Source organism: Limanda limanda, chromosome 1 (genome assembly GCF_963576545.1).
Source record: "Limanda limanda chromosome 1, fLimLim1.1, whole genome shotgun sequence".
In the NCBI taxonomy this organism is placed as follows: domain Eukaryota; kingdom Metazoa; phylum Chordata; class Actinopteri; order Pleuronectiformes; family Pleuronectidae; genus Limanda; species Limanda limanda.
Genome location: NC_083636.1, coordinates 7,046,425 through 7,072,907, shown reverse-complemented (window position 1 = coordinate 7,072,907; position 26,483 = coordinate 7,046,425). Strand labels below are relative to the sequence as shown.

The following is a 26,483-nucleotide window of genomic DNA, read 5'->3' as shown; positions in this document are numbered from 1 at the left end:
GGGGCTTGTGATTGGAGAGACTCTGCGCTCGCACCCCGCCCCCCCCCCCCCCACACTCCCCTCCCCGCCCCTCTCCAAACCCGGAGCGCACGCAGCTCCTCAGTTCCTCTTCCCCTCCACCCTGTGCAGAACATGAGCTCCCAGCTCTCCCAGCTCTGCGATGGTTTCTCCCCAGCGTTCCGCTCCGTGCTGACTGAAAGTGTTTTTGTTTAGGGTCAAAGAGGAGAAATAAGAAAACCCTCCAACCCGGTTTAACTGCTTCTGCCTTTTTCCCTTTTTGGATGCGCCATGCCATCTCGCTGGTGGAGGAGTTGTGGCGTGCGGCTGGTGGCGTGGACGCTGGTCTGGAGTCTTGCGTGGTGCATCCCCGCAAATGAAGGTAAGACACGCAGCTTTAACGCACGACCATGGGGGGGTTTGGACTTGTCTCTGTCTGTCCGGTTGAAGGTCCGCTGTGTCCCTCCGGATGCCCAAGGTGGCTTTTACGCTCGCGTCGCCGTTCCACAGAGAAGGAGATCGAGAGGAAATTGGATTTGAGCTCATGGTGTTTGTGACAGCAGTTTCCAAACGATAAAAACAATATAAATAAACAAAATAAAGACAGAAAGGGACATTTGAACAGAACATGGTTCAATCCAGAGATCAGTCGTTGGCACAGAGAGCTGCGAAAATGGATAATTCAGAAACACGTTCCTGTGCAGGGTGGAAAGTGTTCGTCTGAACGTTGTCTGTTAATTGACCTACATTTCATAAGCATAAAGAAGAAAATAGCACTTCAGTAATCCCCGTTTCCTCTGCTTTGGTTTCCTGTACTGAGTTTAAATCGACCTCAATTCATCCCTTTGTCATAATTGGGACAAAGTCTTAAATCTGATTTAGTCTTTAAAGCTGTGGACATTTAAATCTCTGACCTCTGGAAAGCACCTTCCAGCCAAGAAGGTTCAGTAGTTGCTGTCACTGAATGTCTGGAACAGTTTCTTGTGTCCACCTTCATCATCTGCCTCTGTCACTTTCATATACCTGCACTTGGTTGCAAACTGTAAACTAATCTGCTCCATCTCAAATAATACTGCACACATCATATCTCCCTTCTAAGACAAATGTGTCAAGGATCAGGGTTTAGACAAAAATAAGTTTAAAAGTATGTGAGCATATGTCAAACTCTCATGTCAGATATTGTTCCCACGCTATTGTCTGCAGGCTGAGCAGCATTATAATAGCTGGAGATGAATTTCCATTGTCTGAGGCCGTTGGACGGCATCATCCGGGAAAAGGGGGCGACATTCATCAACCTCCTCATTCTTTACGTGGCAGATTTATTTGGTCACAAAAGTGATAAACTATATATGTGGTCGTGGGACGAGGGTTTATCGTCCATGTGGTTTTGCAGGGGCTTCCTTTGGCAGGAGGAAATGGTTAAAGTTCACTTGGAGTGTGTGGGTTTGTACCAGAGGCAGTGAGCATGCTGAGTGTTTTGGGTTGATCGACTTGTAAATATGTGTTTAATGGGATAAAGTAGAACTCTATGTGGGTGTAAGCTGATTTTAGGAGTTCTAAGAAATCACTTAAAAGAGAATTTGTTTCCCCAAACCAAGGCAATTCATCCAGTGATGTGCTAGAGGCGGGTAAAACACAGCCTTGATAAATCCAGGCTTTAGACTGTGACAATATTGCGAATCAATGGAAGACAAGTCGCTTCTCGAAAACATCCACCTCTGATCTTTCACGTCTCAGAATTAGTCCGACACTCGCCGTCTTTGTTCTCCTCATTTATCGAGTGCGTCCTTTGTTGCTCTGCGACGGCACATCGTCAAAAACCTGATTTGTTTCCTCTGAAGTGTGACGTCTCTCGAATGAGGCCGAGGAACTTCTATTCTAGCAAACATAAACTGTTAAACACCTCACCCCGGCACCAAGCGTTTGCCAGAGGCTGCCACTCGGCACACATCTTAAGATTCATTTGGCCCATATTTACATTGCAGTGTATAATCATACCCCTGCATACATAATTGGAAAAGGAGAGAGGAGCCCGTAATTAAAATAGCTGCTATTCTGTCATTGGGCTAATGTATTGTAATTGGAAATAAAGTAAGATTAAATCTATTTCAACATCTTTGAGGAATCATCAGGGATTCTGGCCACTTGCCCAATTTCTGTCTTAATGTGAGGGGGGGGACACACGCTGAGGCCGTGCAGCGTAACGTGTCCTCACATTACACAGCAGACTCACCTCAGTCAACTCACCTTAAAGCTGAGGTCCACCTTAAAGTTAATTTAATTTAATTTGCCGCTACACGCCATCTTGTGTCACGATCGGTGACTAATTGAAGGAAAGAGAAGGTGAACAGAGAGAAGTCCTGATCCCTTCTTTTATTATATTAACATTTTCCTAGCAGAGGCCACAGATCTCCTGCGGTTACGCTCGACCACTGATGAGAACTGTACACGCTGGGTTTGCCAAGTAGATAACTCCTCTCTCTCAAAGCTCATCTGTCCTTATTAGGTTTTCAATTTCTGAGAATACCTCGACACGGAGCCAGATGCCTCTCATTTGTGTCAGCTGGTTGTAATGTATCAATGATGCTGTCAAACGAGTGCGGATGATGGGAGGTGTGCGTGAACCTGCACATTAGCGAGTTCGAAGCCCATTGCTTGGCTTTGTGTTGGTGATGGTGTGGATCCAACGATGATGGTAAAATGCGGCAAATTATCATGAATGGATTGAGAGAAGTGTGAGAGAAAGAGATCAGGCCATTAAGCATAAAGCGATCCGATCTAGCTTTAGCATCCCAGAATCAAAGGAACAGAAAGAAATCAAAGGAACAAGAGAAACGTGTTGAGGAAATTATGTTTAATAGCTTGAAGATTAGTTTCAGAAGTAGAAGGTAAGATATGATCTCAGATCTCTGATGCTGGCACTTGAACCCTGCACCTGCTCAAGTGCCACAACATGTACGATTGAAAACAAACACTCCGGCAGCCTTGTACCGACCACATCAAATATTCCGCGGCCATTTCAAGAGGAATTTAATCAGTAATCCTCCAGCTGGGAATCCACTTACTCTTCAACACATTCTAAATACTTTAAGTATCCTTGAAGTAATGTCACTACATGACTTTGAATCACTTCATTCATGCTGCGGAGCTGACTCTTCCTAATGCGTGTTATAGATCATTGTCGCAGCTGAGCTGTTGAGGTGGTTTGATCCTCGGAGTGAGAGAGAGAGAGAGTGGTAACCTATCCCTTATGATCTAGTTCAGCATCACTTATCTCTTCTTTATGGCCTAATTACTTGTCTAATCGCCTCCGAAGGACATCTTTTAGTATTCTCTGTAGAGCAGTGCAGACAGTATGACTACAGTGGTGTGTGTGTGTGTGTGTTTAGCCTTTTTCTTACCTCATGGGGACCTCCTCCGGTGTAAACCCCGACCTTGTGAGGACCGAATGTCCTCTCAGGGACAAAACACCTGTCCTGAAGTGGCTCAACATCCTTTCCAAGGACCTGGTTAACGTTAGGGTTTTCCTCCATGCAACGGCTTGGCTCTTGCTTCATTATTTTGAAGTGTGGGGCTAATTTGCATGATAGCTGGTGGGCTCCATGTCTTTTCAGATTTCACTTTCATTTGAATTTGACAGTTACTGCAGAGGAAAGAATTGACATTTTCAAACCCAAGATTCAATACATTTTTGCCAAATCGGCGAAGTATTTTGAATCCAAATATTTCAGTTGAGGAGATCGGTTGAATTCCTCCCCTGCCGCTGTAGATCAGAAGCTGGTTGGATGTCTAGTTTAAAGAGGAATTTATGAGAAAATAAAAGCATTAAACTATACTTAGATTTTCTAGCTCGACGTTTGGAGTTGGGTCGATGCTGAAGCTGTGAACTTCAAAGCAGACGGAGCCTTTTTCAACAGCTTAAGTTGGACAGTGGTTAAAAACCTTTCACTCGAGTCAGGGCAAGCGACGCTGAACCTTTCCCCTTAACTGAATATTCCAGTAGAGGAGTCTGAAGACTACAACTAATGAGAAGTTACTGATGCTGGTTGGACTGGATCACACATGCTAGAGTCTGGGTTCACTGTGGAGGATTGGAATGAGCAGATGAACCAGAACAAGTTATAATGTTAAGATCTGCAACAAATTTAGACTAATTAAAGAATCTGGCAGAATATGGGGGGTTATCACGCTCATGTTCAAACACTCATTGATCAGTCTGGTACATGACCCATTGGATCTTTGGCATTTTCGAAACTTCGAAGTTTGAGCAGTTGCACGGACCAAATCGAGCTTTCTGTAATGTTATTGGAGGGGTATGTGTTGTGGCCTAAATTGTAGTCTGGAACATTCGCTTCAGATCAGACAGACTAGACTGTCTGCATCTTCCATATTCTCTTTCTTCTTCTAAGTTTCTTTCTATTTGTCGAACTGTGACAGCAGTAAACTTGTTGGAACAAACTTTATTGGAATCGTCGGTGCTCATGTTCAGTGCCAGTGTCACGGCCCTATCAACAGATCCATTCAGAACGAGCATAAAAGTTGCAGGAGGCAGAAAAACTTGATTTAATTTACAGGAGGTATAAAAAGGCCCAGTGTCTACCCAAGTTGAACAGATCCTACCTGGCTTCTATGGGCTCAAATGTCAAATGTCAACCTCTGTATCATCTCCCATTACTTGTCAAATAAAAGCTCTGCTATCTAGACAAGGATCCTTCGGTTGGACTTTCTTTTTTATTGATTTGAGTTCACACTGTGTCAGACGCAGACCAAGCCCGGACGTTATCTTTGACGAGATAAAGAAAACTGAACTCCGACCTGTGAAAACCCAGAGTCTTGTTTTACGACCGTGCATATCATGTCACGGCAAACTCAGACGTGTTTTGAAGCTGTCATAACACGGCTTCAAATGAGATTTACTGAATTCAATGTCTGAGAAAATGCCATTCAACATGCTGTATAGTCACGACCGGGCTACACGCTAAACTAGCTTCAAGCTGAGTCTCACGTCGCTGCAGGACTCGACCCTGCATCCCTTGTCTTTTTAAGTGCCTCCAAAAGTATCGTCTGAGCTCAGAGTTGCTTCTCTGCACAAAAACTTTCGTGCCTCTCTTTCGGTCAAAGAAGCAGTTGCACACACTGACGGGCAACATGAGACAGAATTCACAAGACTTAACTGTCACCGCTGCTGCACAAGAGCAACTGGAAACGGGTTTTGAAGAGTGCGGCGGTCAGGTAATTACACTTGACAGCTTTCAACCTGGAAGCTGAGAGAGGAGGATTTTTAGTTTTGACTTGAGAGATGTGTTCAGGCGACGCAGTCAGAGAATACCGTCTGGGATGGTTCCCTGCTGAGAGCTGCAGCGGAAGTAAAGGTCCAAAGTTGCAAGTCCACGGAAACACTGCAGCCGCTCCTAAGTTTTTGAGCAGTGAGCAAAATGAGCTCTTCAGTCATAACGGGCATTATTGAAAACAGCAGAGAGGTGGCGCACACCCCACTCCCGGTAGAAGTAAACCTAGACGTCCCAGCTGAAGCCTCCTCTGTCTGTATTTGAGCATTTAGCCTGACCCAGCATGCACCTGTTGCTCACACAGGAGGAGATTGGGGACATTTGATGTGGTGGTAGTGAAATTACTCAATTTTAAAGATGAGTCCTGCTCAAAAATTGCCACAGGAGGTTGTTGAGTATAGTAAAAACCACTTGGAAAACTTGCATCAGGAGAGTGTGGTGACAGTTGGAGAATAATAATGATGCACCTCAGTGTGACATGCATCAACAAACAGCTGCCGATGAAAACATTTGCATAGAACTTTTCACAAGTACACACTTATTATTTATCATCAAAACAGGAAGTTACTTTTCATTTTACCTGAGGGGTTCACTTTCAGAGGTACAAACAGGGACCAGAGCTTCTCAATGGGCTTTGCACTGCGAGTGGTGATGGACTCAACTCTACAGCCGACGCTGACTTGCTTGAACAAGTTTATCAAGTTTAAATACAACAATCGAGGCAAAGCCAAGTTTCGACTCCTACTCTTGAAGGGACTTTGGGGTTTTTTAGGGATCAAAAATTGCTTTAGAATTGAGTGACAGGTATAAAACCAATTAAAAATTCTCTTTATTCCGCTAATCTGCAGAAGAGAGACAAACGCTGTAGATAGACAAGTGACATTTCAAACCAGGGACCAAGTTTTGTTTTGAATGAAGCTTCTGCTTCCTGTGCTAAAGTCTTGGGATCCATCAAACACTCTTTTCTTTACATTCTCAGTTTGGGGTAAAGTTGGTGTAGATTCTGAAAACGTAATTTAAATCCGCTCAGTGAGTCTTTGTGATGCACCTGAAGCAAATCCTGACCTTGAATACTTCTAATGACTGAAAACGCTCTGATCATTAGTGAATGCTGGAGAAATTCCACTCCAGCAGGTCACAAGTGAACATTGACTGGATTCGAAGATAATGAGCTGATTTTTGTTTTTCACTTCTCTTCTCTTTTGTGTTTTTCGACTAATGATTGTTTGTTTTTTTCGTCTTACCAGTGAATCTGCTGGAATCCCGCTCGGTGATGGTGGACCTGGGATGGGTGGCCTACCCTAAGAATGGAGTAAGTGTGAAAATGTAGTGTTTTAATGTGTTTTTTTATTTAATCATGAAGTTGTCAATGTTTTAAGTGTCTTTGGTTGTTAGCGTTTAGTGGTTTTGGACACACATGGTTTCTCTATACAGATATCTTGTCTTAATGGATTTAGAAACCTTTAATTCTCCATATCACAAAAAAACATTCATCTTGTGCCGTTCAAATATCTTTGCAGCATTTTGGAAAATTCATTAAACCCAGTTATCCATGATGATCAGAACTGTGGAGTGAACAAAGGAGGATGAAAAATTCAATTTAACACATCTTATTTAAATATTCTTTCCATCTTAAATGAACAGCTCCAGCGTGTGAGCACAGTTTTGGTTGTTTAAGCAGCAAACTCACTTTTCTGGAGATGATGAGAGAAACCTGCAACTTTCATGGTTTCTACCTTGAAGTGCGGGCGCTTCATTTCTTTCATCAAGGTTAAAGGTCGTTTCATTTCCAAGAACGCTCAGTTCATTATCAGGCTAAATTGAATTCATGAATAAGACATCGGAAGTCACCGTGGAATATATTATTCTCGAGCCAGGAATTGAATTTCCATTTTCCACGTATTCCCCGAGCGATGGCTAATTGGAGAACGACTCGCTGGAGTTGGGGAAAAAAGTTATTTCGTGTTCTTGTGAAATGTATTTCAATGGAAAAAGAAGTTGTGTTTAAAGTAATTTAACAATCGAATCTGTCGTTTGAAGACGATGTATCGACCCATAAGATTCCTCGCCATATTGTCGCCTGTCTATGGAAAACTTAATTTCCCTTTAACCTCAAGTGGGCCTGACAGCGCGGTGCTTGTTTGGATTAAACAGGATTTAATTTATGTGTCCATCTATCACGTTTGAAAATCCCTCATGTAGCCGCGACTCCCGTCGGCAAACACGCTGCAAATGTACACACGCCCGACCAATAGTGCTGACCTCAGCGCTTTCTCATCTCCGGGTATTCGCATCACGGGCTCGCTCTGTGGCTGCTTCCTCGATGGGAGAGATAGTGCTGACAAAAGCAGCCATGTGCACAATCATATTAATGAAGATGTGATTAAGGTGCGACAATGCATCTGCATAAATAAGTGCAGTGTTCGGGGGGAGACGGAGGGAGGAGGAGTAAATTAACGGCGGGCTAAGACAATGCAGGGATCTAATTATGACATTCTCTGATTCAGCTCCACTTTATGTTGATTAAAATTATTTTTTTTCTGTTTGACTTGTTGTCTGACACTGATTTGAAAGACGTGTCAGACAAAATGAATCTATTCCCTGTTTGGCATTTTAAATAACAGATGCTTTTTTTGTGTCTGTGTGCGTCGGCAATTATAATTCTTATCGTGTGCACGTGCACCGTTGTACGACAATGCCCAATCTGCAGCTTTTGTCACGCACACACACACACACACACACACACACACACATGCATTCACACTTGGCAGCCGCAGTCGACCGTGGTTAAATAAGATATTGAAGAGGCACAGAAGTCTTTTCTTCCCACCATGTTGCAGATGGTGTTCTTTTTTCATCCCTTATTTTTCGTCCCTTTCCTTCAATCTGCATCGCCGCCTCTCCTTTTATTCTTCACCTATCCCTCCCTCCCTCCCTTCCTCCCTCGTCCCCCCCCCCCCAAAACATTTATTTCACTCTACGCATCCCCATTTTCTTCCTGCCCCTGTCGTCTGCTTGTCGTTTTATCTCACCATCTCCCCTCCCACTCTTTTCTTGCTTTTCCATTTTCAAAGCCTCCATATGCTTCACGGGTTCTTGAGGCGTGTATTTTAAGACGAAAGGGGGGGATGGGGCTAAAACAAGGGCTAGGGAATATATTTAAAATTTGGATGAACTTCAATTGTTTGGACACACATCACTAATGCAACACTAGTTTGAAGATGTCGATTATGAGACATGGATATTTTTAAGTTTTCACTGAAAACGTCGTGTTCCAGGTCTGACTTCTTCTCTTTTTCACATCAGCACAATAGAAACTGAAACTCTAAAGATTTTTAGATTCGCACCGTTTGGAAAATGTGTCTCAAAGACCAGAAACGGCCGCCAACATCAGACCAAAGTAAACGATTCTGCCTTTATGTGTTCAATCACTGCTTCTCCAGGCAGAGCGGCCGGTTCCGGAGCTCTCCTCCCTCCACTGCCTCTCTGATTCCTCATGCTCACTTGACCACAGATGAGAACCGGCATCAAAGATGCTGAGCACACTGAAAAAGCGATGATCGGGCACAGACGCTGGACGATGGCCGGCTGACGGCCAACAGTTGGCTTCTTGTGTCAGGGCTCTAAAGCACCCGTCCCTAACGAGGAAGAGGAGCGGCTCTTTGAACAGTTCAGGGAGTGTTTGCTCAGAGATTTGTTGTGCAGCCGCTTAAACGGATCCTCTCTGTTTCCCCATGGCTCGTTACAGAACCCTGAAGGAGGGAAGACGAGGTAGAAGAGAGGAGAAGGATGAGAGAAGGGTGGAGATTAGAAAGAGGAAGTGTGGCAGGAGGAAAGGAATCGGGGACAAGGAGGGCAGACGCTGGAAGAGACGGAGAGACGGAGGAGTGGGGGAGGTGGTCAGACAGTGTTTCTGGGTTAGACTCGAGATTGGATAATTGAAGCAGGAACGGAGGACACATGGAGGGAAGATGATGATAGACACGGCTGAAATGAAAAGGCAGAGGAGTGCATTATGAAGGGAGGGATGTTTGAGTGGATGAATTGGAGACGGAGATGGGGAAAGAGGTGGGTGGGTGGGTGGGTGGGTGGGGGTGCTTCTTGTACTGGTGAGCCGTGAGAAGGACAGATCTATTAGGGTGTCATGATAGTCAGTGGGAGTCGGGGGGGGGGGGGGGTAATAATAAGTTGCAGGCGGCTTTACGGACTTGCAGCCAGGAGGGCACTCGGCACAGCCACAGGGGGTCTGCTGACGGATGTGACACGTGAGCACACACACACACCCACACACACTGCAGAGTCCATGAGACGCACACACACTCTAATGAGGGGCTGGAATTATGCCTGAAGGGACTGCTCATGCAGAGAAGGGCAGAAGGTGGAGAAGAGACGAGGAAGATGAAACCGAGAGGTCAGGGCTGCACGAGAGGGGATGAAAGGACCGGAATGAAGAAGGTCTCTTTATGGAGATCATTCTCCCAGTTGGCTTTTTTGAATTAGTTTTACAATAAAGAGTAAATAAAGAAAAGAAGTTTTAATCTTACGGTTAGCGGCAACTACTCATGCAGATTATTTTGGTTTCATGTGTCAAGGTGTTGAGCAAAAGGAATTTTTCTTAGCTGATACCTCCGCCAACAGATCCATGAATTATTCCCTGGGAAATTGGCTATGTTAACAAAATACAGTCCTTTGTCTAGATTCTTTCTTGGTCCATGACCTTTCCATCCACCAAGTTTCGTGGAAATCTGTGTCATAGTTTTTACGTAATCCTGTCACAAACAAACAAAATCTCGGCAGAGGTACCAGTGCCCTGGATTCTCTAGACAACTAAGTCTTTGCTGTAAACATAATCTTTAGAATCTCAAATGTTTTGCTTAAAATAGAAGTGGCACACAACAACTCGAGTTACAGGGACATTAATTACAGGAGATTCACAGAAATATGTCTTCATCAGGTGACTAGAAGGAGAGGAACAGTGCATTCCTCCACCAAAGCTCACGTCCTATTGCGCAGTGTTAAAGAAAGTGAATGGATGTAATCCTGCTAACAGACAAACAGCAATAAAAGCATGACCTCCTCGGTGAAGGTAATTACATAAGTACCTGTAGGTCTAGATACCATGAAGGATAAGTGAGGAAAATGTCTGTTTCTTGGACTATGAGTGAGCTGACCCTTTTAAGAAGAGGTTGTGTGAATCGCTGAGGTTTGTGCGCTGAAGATTATATTTTCCAAACGGTTCAAGATCACTCCACAGACTCATTAAGAGGCAGAAGCAGATCTTTCACAAAGCAAACACAGGATCTGTAATTAGATTCTGAACAGTGCACCGCTCAGCGCTTGTTTGTGTTTCTGCAGCGACTCGTCTTTTCCGTGTGGGTGGTCCTGACCTTGTGGTGTTGGCGTGTTGCTCTCTGCACCGAGCTTTGTGCTTGACCTTCCGAGGGCCGAGCCCACCTTGTACCGGGGGCCGCCTCCTTTAAAGATCCCATGAAACGGGCACTTGAACTTCACAGAAAACTGCTGCCTCCTGGGAAAAAAAAGAACCTGCTTGCTCTCATAGTGCTCAAAAACCTACCACCAGTCTTTTTTCCTCCAAATATAAAAGGCTTTTATATTACAGATCCATCCTGTTTTAAATGCATCACATAAAGGAAGAAGGGATATCGTTTCATAGAGCTTGAGCCCTGCTAACCTTTTATTTCAAACGCACCGGTGTGTGTGTGTGTGTGTGTGTGTGTGCACATTGCTCAGCTTGTTTTGTACCGTGTATTTATTTGGAGACTAATGGCTCATGTTAAATCATTGTTTGATGACTCAGTTTAAAAAGCTTCAGCGCTCCGAGAGAGTGTCGAGCCCCATTTCCATTAGTAATAAAACACGAGTAATACAGTGGAGCTGCAGAGCGGGAAGATTTCCAGCGGCAACAATGGCAAACCCGCTCTTTCTCCACAGACACTGAAGCCATTTGATTCCAAAGCAAAACCAGAGAAGGTCATATCTGTTCAACTCCCTGCTGGGCTACCAATGGTGATTTTTCAGTGTGTGTGTGTGTATGTTAGTGTATGTATGTGTGTGTGTGTGTGTGTGTGTGTGTGTTAAGCTGTGCAAAGCTCAGAGCAGGCTGGTGGATCTGTGTGATCTAACCAGTAAGAGGCTTAATGTCTGCACTGGGACTGACTGGCCTGAAGTCTGGGGGAGATAGGGGGCTCGGTCACACGCACACACACACACACGTATGTTCCTGCATCTATACTTGTGGAGACCCTCATAAACATAATGCATTTTACACTACCTTTTACCCAAAGTCCAACCTTGACTCTTAAGCCACGTCTGAGCCCCTCAAAGGAAAGTTGACATTCAAAATGTCTCCACTTTTCAGAAATAGCCTCGTTCTTGGTCTACAACTGATATTGGTCATCACAAAACGAGAATTACACACACACACACACGCACACACACACACACATGCACAAAGGCATTGAGCATTCAACAACTCGCACGCTGTCTAATAGCACTTGACAAAGCCTGCGTTTACTCACAAATGGTTGAGAAACTGAGATAATTAAGCCCAAAACAAAAGAGAAACTAAAGCAGGGAGGGATGAAGAAGGGGAAAAAAAGACAGATGGTGAATAAGACGGCGAGAAGAGGCAGAAGAAGACAAAGACAGAAGGTTGTACACAGCAGCCACAGCGAGGATTGATTAATATGGGCTATTAAGCTATAACACCAGATCATAGTCTGGTCCCTCTGGCCATATTATGGTGACATGATGAAGCGCCTGTATTAGCCATGGGAGAGTGCTAGTGATGCAGATAATAGCCACGTCCCAGGAGACCTGCAAAGGGAATTAATGCTGCTGTCTGACACACACACACACACACACACACACACACACACACACACACACACACACACACACACACACACACACACACACACACACACACACACACACACACACACACACATGGGCATGGATGCAGACGCTCACACACACAAACTGACAGATTCATTTACATATATGCACACACACTGAGGCAGCACACACACACACACACACACGCGTAATAGAGGTATGGTTTTACAGCACACACAGATGAACACACCTATAAGTGCACATTAAATCATTTTTCCTGCTGACGAGGACTCCGACTCTCATTCACAGTAAATGCATATATACCACCGTAACCCCATCTAATTCTGTTCTGTCTGTTACAGTAGCAGGAAATGAGGTGGAAGGGATGAGGATTATTTTATCTACACACACACACACACACACACATACACACACACACACACACACACACACACGCACACACGCACATGCACAGCTCCTCTCGAACATTTCTCACCACCGTTAAGCCGTTCAAAAAATGCATTGCTGAGAGCATCATTTGAATTTTTATAATACTAGTGCAGTTTTGACTCTGGTACTGAAACTATTCATTTTTATTCCTCACTTTTAGGAATATAACAAAGTTTTTCTACAAAGCGCTTAGAACAGAAGGTATCGATTATTCCATTTGGTCAATTAGCGATGGCAGAAAGTGACTAAGGTCATTTACTCAGGTACCATTGTTGAATAAAACTTAAACGATTGGCATCTTTCTAGATTTTCTACCTTATGCTTCCACTTTACTACAATTCAAATTGAAAATTTGTACTTTTACTCATTTGCCCATTAATGCAGATCCACTCGTACCTCCACAAAATGCATGCATGGATACTGGATCAGTCGTTTGTTAGTGGGCAGTTGAAAGCTTCACTTCCTTGTGCATTTGTTTCTTCTTTCCCATAAATCATCCCCAGCTCCTTCATATTTATCTTGTCCTGGGCAGGAACCATTGCACTAAACTGAATGTATGTAGAGTAGTTAAAAACTCGCTCCATTTCACCAGCTACAATAAAAACACTGCCTGAGAAACATCCATCAATAAACCTGAGTTTTACACTCCCCCTGTTTTCCTCCTCTTCCTCCATTAATCTCCTCCTCTTCTCTGCCTCAGTGGGAGGAGATCGGCGAAGTGGACGAGGACTACGCCCCCATCCACACCTACCAAGTGTGCCGGGTGATGGAGCAGAACCAGAACAACTGGCTGCACACCAACTGGATCCTGACGGAGGGCGCCCAGCGGGTCTTCATCGAGCTCAAGTTCACCCTGAGGGACTGCAACAGCCTGCCCGGGGGGGTGGGCACCTGCAAGGAGACCTTCAACATGTACTACTACGAAACCAACGGGGACGAGGAGGAGATGGAGGAGGGGGAGATGAGGGACGGGACGGGCATGACGGAGGAGGAGGACCGGCTGATGAAGGAGAGCAGATACATCAAGATCGACACCATCGCCGCTGATGAGAGCTTTACCGAGCTGGACCTGGGCGACCGCGTGATGAAGCTCAACACCGAAGTGCGCGATCTAGGCCCTTTAACACGGAAAGGCTTCTACCTGGCGTTCCAGGATCTGGGCGCCTGCATCGCCCTGGTCTCCGTGCGGGTTTTCTACAAGCGCTGCCCGTTTCTGGTGAAGAGTCTGGCCGAGTTCCCCGACACCATCCCGGGCTCGGAGGCCTCCCAGCTGGTGGAGGTGGTGGGCCGCTGCGTCAACAACTCCCTGCCTTTATACGAGCCTCCCAGGATGCATTGCAGCACGGAGGGCGAGTGGCTGGTGCCTATCGGGAAGTGCGTGTGCCAGCCGGGGTTTGAGGAAGTCAGCGGATCCTGTCAAGGTGAGGAACGGATCACGCAAAAGTGGCAAAAGAAAAATATATTTTTGGATTTTTCAAATATGCTTTTTTTGACTTTTCATACGCTTGACCTGTGTTTCGCATTGTCGGTTTATTTTCGTGGAGAAGGAGGCGCACGTTGATGTGTGCGCCTCCTTTTGTTTCACCGTCCTCATCCTGTGTTTATTTTTATATTCCTGCACATGTTTGTTTTTAGTATTGTGTGCTCGAGTGTGTGCATGGATCTGTTTATTCTTTCTACCCAAAGTGTTTCTCTCGGTGTGTTACTGTGTGAGTGTGTGAGTGTGAGGGTGTGTTTCTCCCCCAGCTTAGTGCAGGGTATCCCCCCGAGCCCCCCCAGCACTTTGCTGCTCTCATCCAGCCGCCGCTCTGCCCGACTCGAGCCCAAACATTCCCACCGCCGACCTTAACTGCCATTTCCACGGGCACCACGGGGCCTCTCTTCCTCCCTCTCTCTGTTCTTTCTCTCCTTCACTCCTCTCCACTCCTCCTCCTCTGCGCTGTCTTTTAAATTACTCCATTTTCAGATTTCCATACGAGACACGTACCGGCGCGGCGGCTCCGAGTGGCGTGGTGGAATTTCAGTTTTTAAAAAAAAAAAAAAAAACGGGAGCCAAAGAGCTGTCATTGTAGCAGCATGAAGTTATATGGTGCAGCAGATTGAAATGTGTGATTACCTGGTCGCTGTGGAGTGTTTCGTCTCTCTCCTGTGATTGTGCGAGTGTGCGTGTGGAGAATAGAGGGAGAAGGGAATCTGAATTATAGAAACCCACTCCATAGCACAGAGCGACCCCCCCCCGTCTCTACACCTTCTACACTACTACAGGTATTATGGCTGATGGCTGGAAACCGTGTCAAACGGGCCAAGCCTGAAATCCTAATGCACCCGATAAACTGTATTATTCTGTGATACATAATTGGAAAGTGGTTTGAACATTAGAGAAATCTGTGTACACGGGGACGGTGGATTCAGGGAGCACTTAACTAACACATTTAAATTTCTATTGAATTAATCGCACAATGTTTGGAACTAGTCTAATGTGTCCTTTAGCAAAACCATCAGTTCATCAGTCTAATAATTCCAGATATCTGTCTGTCGGACTGTGGCTCTCGTATCTTGGGAACTGTTCGTCCTATCAGCTTCACACTTGGTCTGTGTGTTGTTAAGGGCCCAGGGTTGTGCCATGTGGAATTTGGTGCGATTCGGACGTAGCGCCTCTGTAGCAGCGGCGCCAGGGACTCATCATCGTAAATGACATCGTTGATCAAGACATCGACACCTGATTCTCCAGTTTCTGCAAACTGAGCGTAATGAAGAGCTCTTCAGCTTCAGGGTTCCACAGACTGAGTCCTGCAGTCGGTCTGTACTTGTCACTGCTCAATTACTGCAGGTCACTTCAACAGATTCAGAAAGAAAAACTGCAACCAGCATCAGCACAGACCAAAAAAAGCGTCCCATTCCAAACAGGCAGGTGTGTACCAGACACTGAACTAGTTAGAACCGAATGGTAAAAAAAAACCTCCATGTAACAAACCCTGGGTCTGCTTCACTTGACGTCTCTGTTGGGAGATCATTAGGAGAGAGTTGTCAGTTTGCCACTGGCCTGACCGGAGTCAGACTGCAGGAGACTGTTAGATCCGCTGCTGACAAGGATATAAAACATTCTGCTGTTTAATACCTGAGCTCACTCGGTTCGGTATCAACAGAAAAATACTTTTTGAGGATATCACGCAGACGTGAGACCAGCGGATGAACGTGGTACTTAAAAAGGGAACGATCATGTGCCAGAGTACAGATGTGCGAACATCTGGCTAATGCTGCGATTACCGCTCATTAGCTCGCTGCCCAGTTAAAGCTCAGCTAATTATGCTTTTACAGACCTGACTGCTGCTGTTTGACCAATCTGGTCCAACCAGTCCGGTCAGCTGGAGCCTGCTGGAGAGTTTTAGAGTTTTGTTCCATGAAAGCATGTCGTTTTAAAACCAGTTGCCACAGGACATGAATCTTTACTCATTACTGTCCATCACTTTGGTTCTGACAGAATAATTCAGCAATATTCAGATCGATTTCCATGCCGATTTTTACAGATATTGATCCTCAGATGAGGACAACAACTATTGGATGGATCGTCATTTAATTTGAAAGAGTTAATCTGCCTCAGGAGTAGGGATGTCACGAGAACCGATACTTATGATACCTTTCGATACTAAGATAACAAAACACAGACGATGCCCATTTTTTTATAGCACCGTGAGCGCCGACGTCACTCACATATGTCACTCACATGCGTCCGCAACTACCATATAACCCACAGTATATGCGCAAGCACATTAAACTACCGTATATGACATTAAAACATCCAAAGAATGAGCTTTTGGAATCTTAGAAAATCCTTTTTTTTTTTATACCGTGGTATCGAAATTGGCATCGAGAATCGTGTTATTTTACTGGTATTGGCACCGACTACTGAATTTTTGGTATCGTGACACCCCTACTCAGGAGGAAAAAATATTATATAGTTTTGTTTCATCATTTGGTATTATGTATTTATTTGTCCAATACTTTTCTATATGGCTGAATACCAGCTGTGCATTATGCTCATGGACAAATAGTTTTAAAAGTGTGTGCAGATTCAAAATAAGAAATCAAACTCAGAGAATGAAATGCAGTAAACACCAAGTTTTCCCTTTTTTATTGTGTGCTAAGTGTACAAACTGTCCAACATCGTGGTCAAAGAGACTCGCTGAGCGTGAAGTAGAGAAGTGGTTTGTTACTGCACGGAGCTGTTGGGTGGACGGCAGCAAAGATTAAAAGATTGTTCCAGAGACGATGAATAAAACAACCACAGTCTGTGCCGCTTTAAAGATGCTGCCAGAATATACCATGCCCTTTGTGTTCTTATTCTCAAAGGGGTGATGACACTGGAATATAATCTGACCCGACCATCATGTCTTACAAGAAGCTAACTGTCCAATATGTCTGACGTCCTCTTGTCATCGTCCTGCTGCAGCCGAGCAAATTTCCTGCTTCGTAGCCTTGACTTGATTTTCATTTTAATGACATTCAGAGTAGTTTTGCATTCCAGGAAGATGAAGATGTGTGATATGCAAATTGTTGCACAAACAGTAATAAACACAGCAAAATAGATTTTTTTTTTTTTTTTTTTTAATCATTCTCCCATGCACGGCAAAATGAAGTAAACATACTTAAGAGGGAGCTGTCGGAGTTGAGCTTAACTCCTCGCAATTAATGAAGCTACAGGATGATTCTTTTATTTCCTGCGGTTTCATATGCAGATGAGCCGGGTTTAAAGTGACAGCCTTTGAAAGCGTCTACAGAGAGAAACATGGCAGGGCTTCCTCTCTCCCGGCTTTGTAACCATATGTGTTCCCTGCCTCAGCAAACAGCTTTTTCATGTGCGTTTCAGTCGCTCACCTTGGAGTGTGAAGTGTTGGATTTCCAGGGTTTGGAGACGTCGGAGGAGGAGGAGTCCCTGGACGCCGCAGTGCAAGGAGCTGTGTGCTCACCGGCGTCTTTTATATGGGATGGTTCCTGGCTGAGGTTTTTTGATGTGGGGGGTTTGTCACATCTGCTGTAGTGGATTGGAATACCTGTTCTGAATGTAGTGGTTTATTTTGTACTTGTTTGTTTATTTCTCTGTGAATGTCAGCGGGTTTTTAAAAGGACACAGCTGTTTAAAAATGGAGAGAATATGTTATAACTAGAGTTTTATTGACTGTTTAATAGAATTTACAGATAATTACGTTATTTAGTATATAGTTTACTGTTAAACTGTAAAAGTCGAGCCTCAATTACATTTCTTGTTGTCTCGTGTGTTCATACCTGACGTTCAATTTCACCCTGAATGATTCTCCTGTGAACACTTGTGATCAGATCTGACTTCTAGCTCTAAATGCAAATGAACACGACAGCCGTCTTTTGTTCACAGAGACTAAATTATGTTTTTACCAAGTCTGAGTTTACAGATGTGTCCAAGTGGAATCTGGAGTGGCTGAATGAATGAATGAACGTGTGCAGCTATGAACACAGATTGTATCTAATGTGGCCACACGTCTCCCAGACCACCTCTGAATGTTAGATCTCATAAAGACCTCCGGACGCATTTCAATGTTCAGACCTGAACTTGGCGCAGTCCACTTGTGATTGGGTCTCTCAGAAACGGGATCAGTTCTTCTTACTCCCTTATATCGGCATCAGCTCCTATAAATCCATATCGCTTGAGCTCTCGTAAAAAGTAGATTTTATTTGCATGTTCAATAAATGATTTAAACGTTCTTGTCTTTATGTGGACTGTGAATCAGTGGGATGATAGTACTTTGTGTGTGTGTGTGTGTGTGTGTGTGTGTGTTGAGTGTGTAAGTCTGTGTGGATCCTGCCTGTATTGGCTGCATGTGCTGCCTAGTAGAGCATGATTTAACAACCGCCTTTGTGAATGTAGGACAGCGCTCGTTATGGACACCTCTTCCTCCTCCTTTGTCTTTCTCCTCCCTCTCTTTCTGCTCTCCCATCTCATCCACACATCGCTTCTTTTTCTCATTGTCTCCATCCTTTACTTTGTCTCTTTGTCAATACCTCTCTCTATTCCCCCGTGTTTTTTTTTCCTCCCTCGATCTCTCATTTTTTCTTTCCCCGACTTCCTATCATCCATTGTCCTTCAGTCTACCTTCCTCCTTCCCTTCGTCTTCATCGCTGTCGGCTACATTAGCACTCTCCTGTCTTTTGCACTTTTTTTCTGGTGCCTCTCACTCCATTTTCCTCTTTTTTCTCTTTCTCAATCAACAATCCAGCTCCTTCTCTTATACACATGTCTCCCAGAGGTATATCTCCATTTAGGGAAAATCCTCAGCCATGTGCAAGGGAATGCACTGTAGAAAAGACTTGTTCATTGCTCTTTTCTGCTCTTTTTTTATTATCATTTAACATTTCTGTAATATACATTCAAATTTTGTGTTGTATTTCTCAGCCCAGCAGGTTAAAGATGCCTGGAGAGTCGATATATTTACATCCAAAGTGATGCTGTCCTGTTGAACCAGACAAAATATTGTGTGAGATGACATCTAAGGATGCAACAGACTGTGACATGTGACTAGGTTAGATGTGGACTTTATAGCAGAGATAATTGGCGATCGCCCGCAGCAACGTCAGTCCAGCCAGACTGAAGAGGGGAGATGGATGAACAGATAGACGGGAGGATGGAGGGAGCACAGAGAGGAGAATTGATGGCTAAACACGGCGACACGAGACAAATTGGAGATCTCACACTACGGGATGTGGGGCCGGGGAGACACCGAGATGGATGAGTGTTGTTTCAGGGGCGATGGCGATAGAGGGAGGATAACGGAGGGACAGAAGTGGGCAGATGGATGGAGAGCGAGATGGGGAGGAGGAGGACTGGGGAGTGAATTGAGTTCAGCCTCGCAGATGTGACTGAGGCTGAATGAGCACTTGGAGGAATGGAGGAATAATGGCTGAACGGAGGCAGTGAAATAATGTTTGAGTTGAGTGTTGGGTGTGTGGAAGAGTTGATGGGGGAGTGATGAGAAACCCAGTAAATGAGGTTGAGTCTGAAGCATGAGGAACGAGGTTTCAATTTTATATTTTTGAGGAGGATTGTTCTCAGAGTGCTTTGTTTTACTACTCAATACAAACAAAGGAGCTTTGAAAAAGAGCTAATAATGATAATAATGATAAAATTACAGATAATAATAAATACTTGAATACAGAAAAAGTCCACATGGCAGATAGGCATTTTAATTTTTAATGTACCCAGCTCCACATGGAGCACACGACCTCTGGAATGAACGATGCTCGGCGCCCGCTGCTCAGGCCCCTGGGGAGATGTAGGTGGCGCTCAACAGGAAGTGGTGTTAGATCGTATCTAGGTTTGTGGAACCAGGTGACGGGAAAACACACAAACAGTATCGCCCGTCACAGACAGAGTATTTATGTTTGTGTAAATACACTTCACGACAAAGCAGTTGAATGGAAAGTCAAGGTTGTATCCGTGGAACGAGGGCGGGAATGTGTCTTTAATGGAATCAGGGCGTCTGAGTTGTGGAAACTGTTCCTCGAAACGTCGGAATAATGACACGAGCCGAGTGAAACGCTGTAAGGACAGTAAAAGAGCTAAGTGACATTCTGCAGTGACGGAATAATGGAATAAAGGGGATGCATTCAGCGTCGGAATAATGAAATGAGAGGGAAATTGGATGTTGGAATGACAGGATAAGAGCTAGACGCCATGTTGGGAAATTGGTATAAAAGCCTGAGTGGAATGTGGAGACTGACAGCTTTCAGGGAGGATTCAGACAAAAGACTCGGAGGTAAAAAAGATGGGCAGCCAAGTCGGGAGGAGAGAAGATGGGAGGCTGGGGGGGGGGAGGGAAGGAGAAGAAAGGAAAGAATGACAGAAGAGTACAAATGAAAATTAGGACGCCTGTTTGTGTGGAGGAGCCTTTGGCTGACAGAGTGCTGCTCGATTGTGGAATAATAAAATCACAGAGCTCCTCATTCATCCAGCGAGAGTCGTCTGAGTGTGTCGTGGGAAGAGCCGCTCCCCCCCCCACCCCCCCCTTGACAATACTTTGTTTCGGTGCCAGCGCTCCCCCCCCCCGATGCTCCGCTGTGTTTGCCTGCCTGTCAGGCGTCACCGCGGCACATGTCAAACTCGATCTGGTCACGGTGGCGCCGCTGCTGCCGTCAGGATCTGACTCACTGGTGTGGTAATAGGAAGGAAGCTCTCCGCCTTCTGCCTCCAGGGGGATTCTGGGATGGAGAGCGAGCGGCTCCCACTCGCAGCGCCGGCCCTCGTGGTCGCTGCTTCTCTCCGAGGAGCTGGTGTTACAGCCGCTTGCGTAACGCGGAGAGGAACCGATGATCACGCTGGCATCTGCCCACTTGATATGATCGCCCACGTGTGCTGATGAGGATCTGAGTTTTAACACCACTGTGGTCTCTTCCTCTTTTCATTAGTTTATCATTTACTCCCTGCTTGTCCACTCTGATGTGGATGTGTGCAACACGTGGACTTCTCATCTGGACGGAGATGGTTTATTACATGAAAGTCGCAGCGACGTTGGTTCTTTTAAAAACAGATATATGGGCATTAGTGTCAACAAGGGCAAAGTTTACTGTAGTTATTTATTGAATTGGCTCATTGTTGTCAGACATTAGAAGAAATCATCCTGTTACATATTCACACGCAAAAGAAAATCTTTAATGTATATCTACAAGTTTAGATAAGTTAAGGAATCATTAAATCATCATTACATCATCACGGCTGTTTATATTAAAAAAGTGTGTTATCCTTAAAATAGTAGTCCTACGTGCTCCTTAATTGAAATGAAAACTTTCACTATTTTCAGATACATTCCCCCCCCCTGTAGCCGTTTTAATGTCATGTTACCATTTCATTTTTCTTTTTTGTGATCAAATTTTTATTGGGATTTGAAGGACAACAATCATCATCATTCAACAGCACATAAATAAAGTAATTACCGTATACAAACATAAGCATACCCATGTACTCACACACACACAGATACACACATACACGCCGGATAATAATAAAATGAAAACATAAAAATAAAATAAAAAGATATAATTGAAGATAAATATATAGCAAAAATTTAGTAAAATACATAAAATGTCATAAATGCGAAAGTGCCATTGAAGTGTAACCTAGTTAGATTTATCAAATGGTTAGAGGCCGTCCACAATTTGCAGTATACAGTAAAACATAAACAGGGAACATAAACCAAAGAAAAGAAAACAGGACCAGAGGGGGGGGGGGATTTTCATTTTAAGAGTTTTTAGTTCTCCGTACAGACCTAGCAGATCTGTCACCTCTGAATCTCTCCGGAGAGACGATCAGTTTTTTGAACGATGGCTCAGAAACCCGCGAGTGGCAGGAAGCCCGGGTTCCATCATCTCCTGAAATATGAATCGACTGGATTTATCCATTCATCTTTTCAGATCTTGTTCAATTGGAAACGGCTGCGGGTGGTTTTGTCTCTCTCTACCTCCCCCCCTTCTCGCTCCGCTCTCTCTTTCCCTGCATCTTCCTCTCCTCCCCCTCTCCATCACCCCATCATCTCAACGTGGTGATGCTGTCATGACAACTAAAGTGCTTCCTGAGTGCTTGTTGGGTAAACTGACTTTCCCCCGAAGTGCTCCCTCCATTTTACCCTTCTCGCTGCTAATGTGCACACACAGTCCCGTGATAGTTCTCTATCCTCGTGAGGACCTCGACCTTAGTGGTCAGGGTCCAGCCCTTAACCAACAACACTAGATTAATTATCCTTTTTATTGCCTTAATCTGAATTTAAATCTGACCTAAAAACCAAGCATAAAACCACACACCCCTGTTTGAAGAAGTGGGACCCTGCTTCAATGTCCTTACAGGGATACAAGGACACACAGACACACACATACTCACACAGAGACGCACAAAACCTTGTAGCTGGTGAAATATTCATAAATATTCCTTCAGCAGAGGCGGCTCCTTTCCATGAAAGCCTGGTCGTCTCTTGTGGCCCAGTCAGCGGCGGCTTGTAGCTACTGGTCAGACTGGTAGTTCTGGTCACTTCTGATGCATGTGGGTCTGGTGATGAGTTTCCAGTACGACACAGTGTACAAAACAATTACAGTCGTACAGCAGGAAAATATTAACGAGTCTTTTATCTTATGCGCTCGCCTAAAAAAAGCTGGGTAGTAAAATGCATTGAGATCAGAGCTGAATCTTTCTTATCTCAGTGCTGCCTCTAATCCCACGGATACTAAGATGAGCAAAGCTGCACATAATGTAAATGCATTATACATATTTTTCTAGCCCTCAATGGCACATATTTCATTTTAGATTAACAAACTAAATATATTTTTTGCATTGGCTGTAATGACACAAAGATAAACTTTGACATTTAGGGACTTTGCTTTGGGAGAATTTGAACACCAGTCATCGTAGAGGGGACATTATCTTAGCGACACATGTAATAAAAAACAACACTGATGCCAAACCTGCAATTATTCAAATATTATTTCCGGGGATGGAATCAAAGTGCATATATTGAAATGTATTAGCTCCGATCTGGGTGATTTCAACTGGTACAATCGTGGCTTTGGCTTCTGCAAACATGTTTCTAGACATAAACGAATGTGCACACAGATGCATAAACGTTCTGCCTGCTTGCATTTTAAAGCGCCAGAAGAAATGTCATCGGATCCATAACGAATTTCATGAACAGCCACTTCACGTCTCCTCCTCCTATAAGATCTCAGGTCTCCGGGGGAATTTAAACGCCACCGGGATCCTGACCCTTGTTTGGCAAATTTGTGTATGCGTGCAATTTTAGTTGTCAACTGTCGGGGGGGGGGGGTTAACCAAATACTGAAAGGATGATTGAATACGTAGCCTGATGTCGTGGTTATTCACGTCGTCGTGTTATTTCCCGGCCCATATGGTCAGCATATCCTGACACTTGATTTCTCATTATGATGAGTTGTTAATGTTGACTGGTTCCCTGCGGACTTCCACCAGTCCAATAAATTGGTTTATGAGGAACCACCGTCGTGACCTTCTTGACCTTTTGTGGTTTCTGCTCTTGCTCTGATTGTGAGAATTAATGGCTGCTCAACAATGAGTCCCCTCTGTCCTCCGGCAGACAGGAAAACCCCATTGACTCGATTGTATATTATTATGTTATTATCATCGGACTTCTGTTTGTGTTCACACACAGGCGTACACAAATATGAGCACACATCAGCGCCTACACAGGCAGACACAGTGATACAAAATATAATACAAACGCACACACACACTGTGTTTATGTTGCTCAGGCCTGTAGCTCGCTGTGGGACAAATACAGGAACAGGATATTTACTGTGTTTCCTTGACTGGTTTATTGGTTCACAATAGTATCTTTTAACAACATAAGCACCGTTTCTGTGGTTTTTCTTCTGTCAAGGTTTACTTTCATGTCAGTCGGGGGCTGGATGTGTGTACAGTTGGAAGAGTGACAGGATATATAACATAAAGTGGAAGTTACGTGCAGAAAACCGTGTAGGATATGAACTTTTTATGCTCTTCTTTCGTATAAATTGTGAAGTTGTCTTTGGCGCTGTCGTGGAAATTAACTGAATAGGTGAAGGTTCGACAATCCCCTTGAATTACGAAATTTACCTCCAATTGAGTATTTTTACGTTGTGGTTTTCCAACATTTGTTAAACTTTCTCTTCCGTCATATTTTGTGGTTTTAGTGTCTGTAACTTAAAGCAGGATTCACACATCAGCTGGTCGACGAAGCACAAGTGTTACTCGTTGTTTTCTGAAGAAGTTTCCCACTGTGGTAAAAGGTCACATGGTAATTGACCCATGATCCTATAGATTCAGTGAATAGGTCATAACTTACTATATGTCAATAGAAATATGTTAATATCTGGACCCATAAGGTCTCTGTACCTATAGATATTAATGAAAACCCAGTTTGGTTGGTATAGAATATGTGATCTTCACGCTTTCCTTCAAGTCTGACTCTCTCTCTCCTTCAGCTTTAATCGCTCTCGTCCCTTTAATCCCACCCAACGATCGCCAGTCATATAAATCAACATGTTTACAGTGAAATTCTTCCAATTAAAGAGGACGCTCATTAAGAAGCATCAGCAGACACCGCTGGATCTTTAATTGCCTGGGATGCAAGTGTGTGATGCATATTAATTACGTATTAACCTCACACACAAACAGACGACACACACACACACACACACACAGGCGACTGCACACAGGCACATTAGTGCGTTCTGCATATTAATTACCTTTTACCCTTTGTGTTGTGCTTTAAGAGCTGCGTGGCATCAGAAAGACAGCTTGCTCAAGGGCAACACACACACACACACACACACACACACACATGCTAATACCACCAACGCCGTCGACTCAAGTTGCATTCATAATAAGGAATGAAGCATTACAGTCAACATCCATGACCATAACTAATCTCACCACAGACGTGTGTTGTATATCTGTGAAACCAGGTTTTCCTGTGTGTGTGTGTGTGTGTGTGTGTGTGTGTGTGTGTGTGTGTGTGTGTGTGTGTGTGTGTGTGTGTGTGTGTGTGTGTGTGTGTGTGTGTGTGTGTGTGTGTGTGTGTGTGTGTGTGTGTGTGTGTGTGTGTGTGTGTGTGTGTGTGTGTGTGTGTGTGTGTCCCTTCAGGACAATAAAAAGATTGAGGCTTTTCACCAATGGATCTCACCACCTGCGTTGTCACGTTGTATGAATTTTAACAAATAACTTCTATACTAATTTATGTTCCTTAAAGTTGTGTTGTGTACTAGTTAGACTGAATGCATCTCTACTTCCTCCTACTCTCCATAAATTAATCCAAAAGATCCCTAAAACCTTGGCTGCCATCTTGACCATGTACCATAAACTAACGTGGAGGAGGCTACTGAGACTCTTTGGCTACATGGCTGCAATATACAACCAAAAATATCTGTTTAATTCCAACAACCTGTATAATCCCACTGGGGGCAATTTGTGGAACAGCTTCTACACCAAACCCCAAGAAACCCACACAGCAGGTAGAAGATATGAGATACAAGCGTCCTAATGAGGAATACGTGTAAATAGAAATAGATCCAATAACAAAGTTAATTAAGCTAATATATTTTTAGTACGTGGATAACAATCGCAGCTACAAAGCAAAGGGGCTATGAAGCATTTGAAAGATATTGGAAATAAACATCTATTTCCTTCTTGTGTGTTGATGTTCATATACTTCACTGCCATTGGTTGAGTTGTAAGAATGCATGGGATTGTCTTTTGGAATAAAAAACATTTCAATGTGATAATGCAGAAGATGCACAGTTGAAGTAAAAGCAATAATCATTTAGTGACGTGTAATAATCCAGGTGACATTTGAATGACTTTCAGTCAACATGTCTGGTTTTTTGATCTTCACGCTTTAATGCCGCCCTTCAGCTGTGGTTTGCTCGTCCATTCCACACTGAACTCTCTCTAATTTACACTCTGTGGCATTTTAATCACTTCATCCCAGTTTCATCTTTCCCATGACTGCTGTGACCTTCAGATTTCCTCTCCCGTGCGTGTGGTAAATCCTTGGATACGTAGCTGAGCTAAAAAAAAAACGTCTAAACTGCAAAGTGATGGTCGTTCACACTCGTGCTGCCACGTCATGTTTAATAGCACACGCGTGTAGTTAATTCCCGCACATGTTGAGCACGGGTTAATCTATTTACCCTAATTGGAAATGAGCTAGAATAATGATAGTAAATACCTAAGCATCCACTCGGTCGGTGGTTATTAGTCAACTTAGATTGAATTTCATTAGAGCAGCACGCGATTGGAAATAAATCGTTCACAGCAATTTGCACATTTTAATTGCAAATCTTTATATCGTTCTCGTGATCGTTTGC

At 44.1% G+C, this 26,483-nt stretch overlaps 1 protein-coding gene across 1 annotated transcript in view; it reads left to right on the top strand.

Moving 5' to 3' along the window:
• Positions 1–288: 288 nt before the first annotated feature.
• LOC132999108 (ephrin type-A receptor 5) overlaps positions 289–26,483 on the top strand; it is a 53,447-nt gene continuing 27,252 nt past the window's right edge. The window contains exons 1-3 of the mRNA XM_061068899.1: positions 289–379; positions 6,533–6,597; positions 13,294–14,014. Coding sequence (XP_060924882.1) covers positions 289–379; positions 6,533–6,597; positions 13,294–14,014 — 877 coding nt within the window. The remainder of the gene's footprint in view (positions 380–6,532; positions 6,598–13,293; positions 14,015–26,483) is intronic.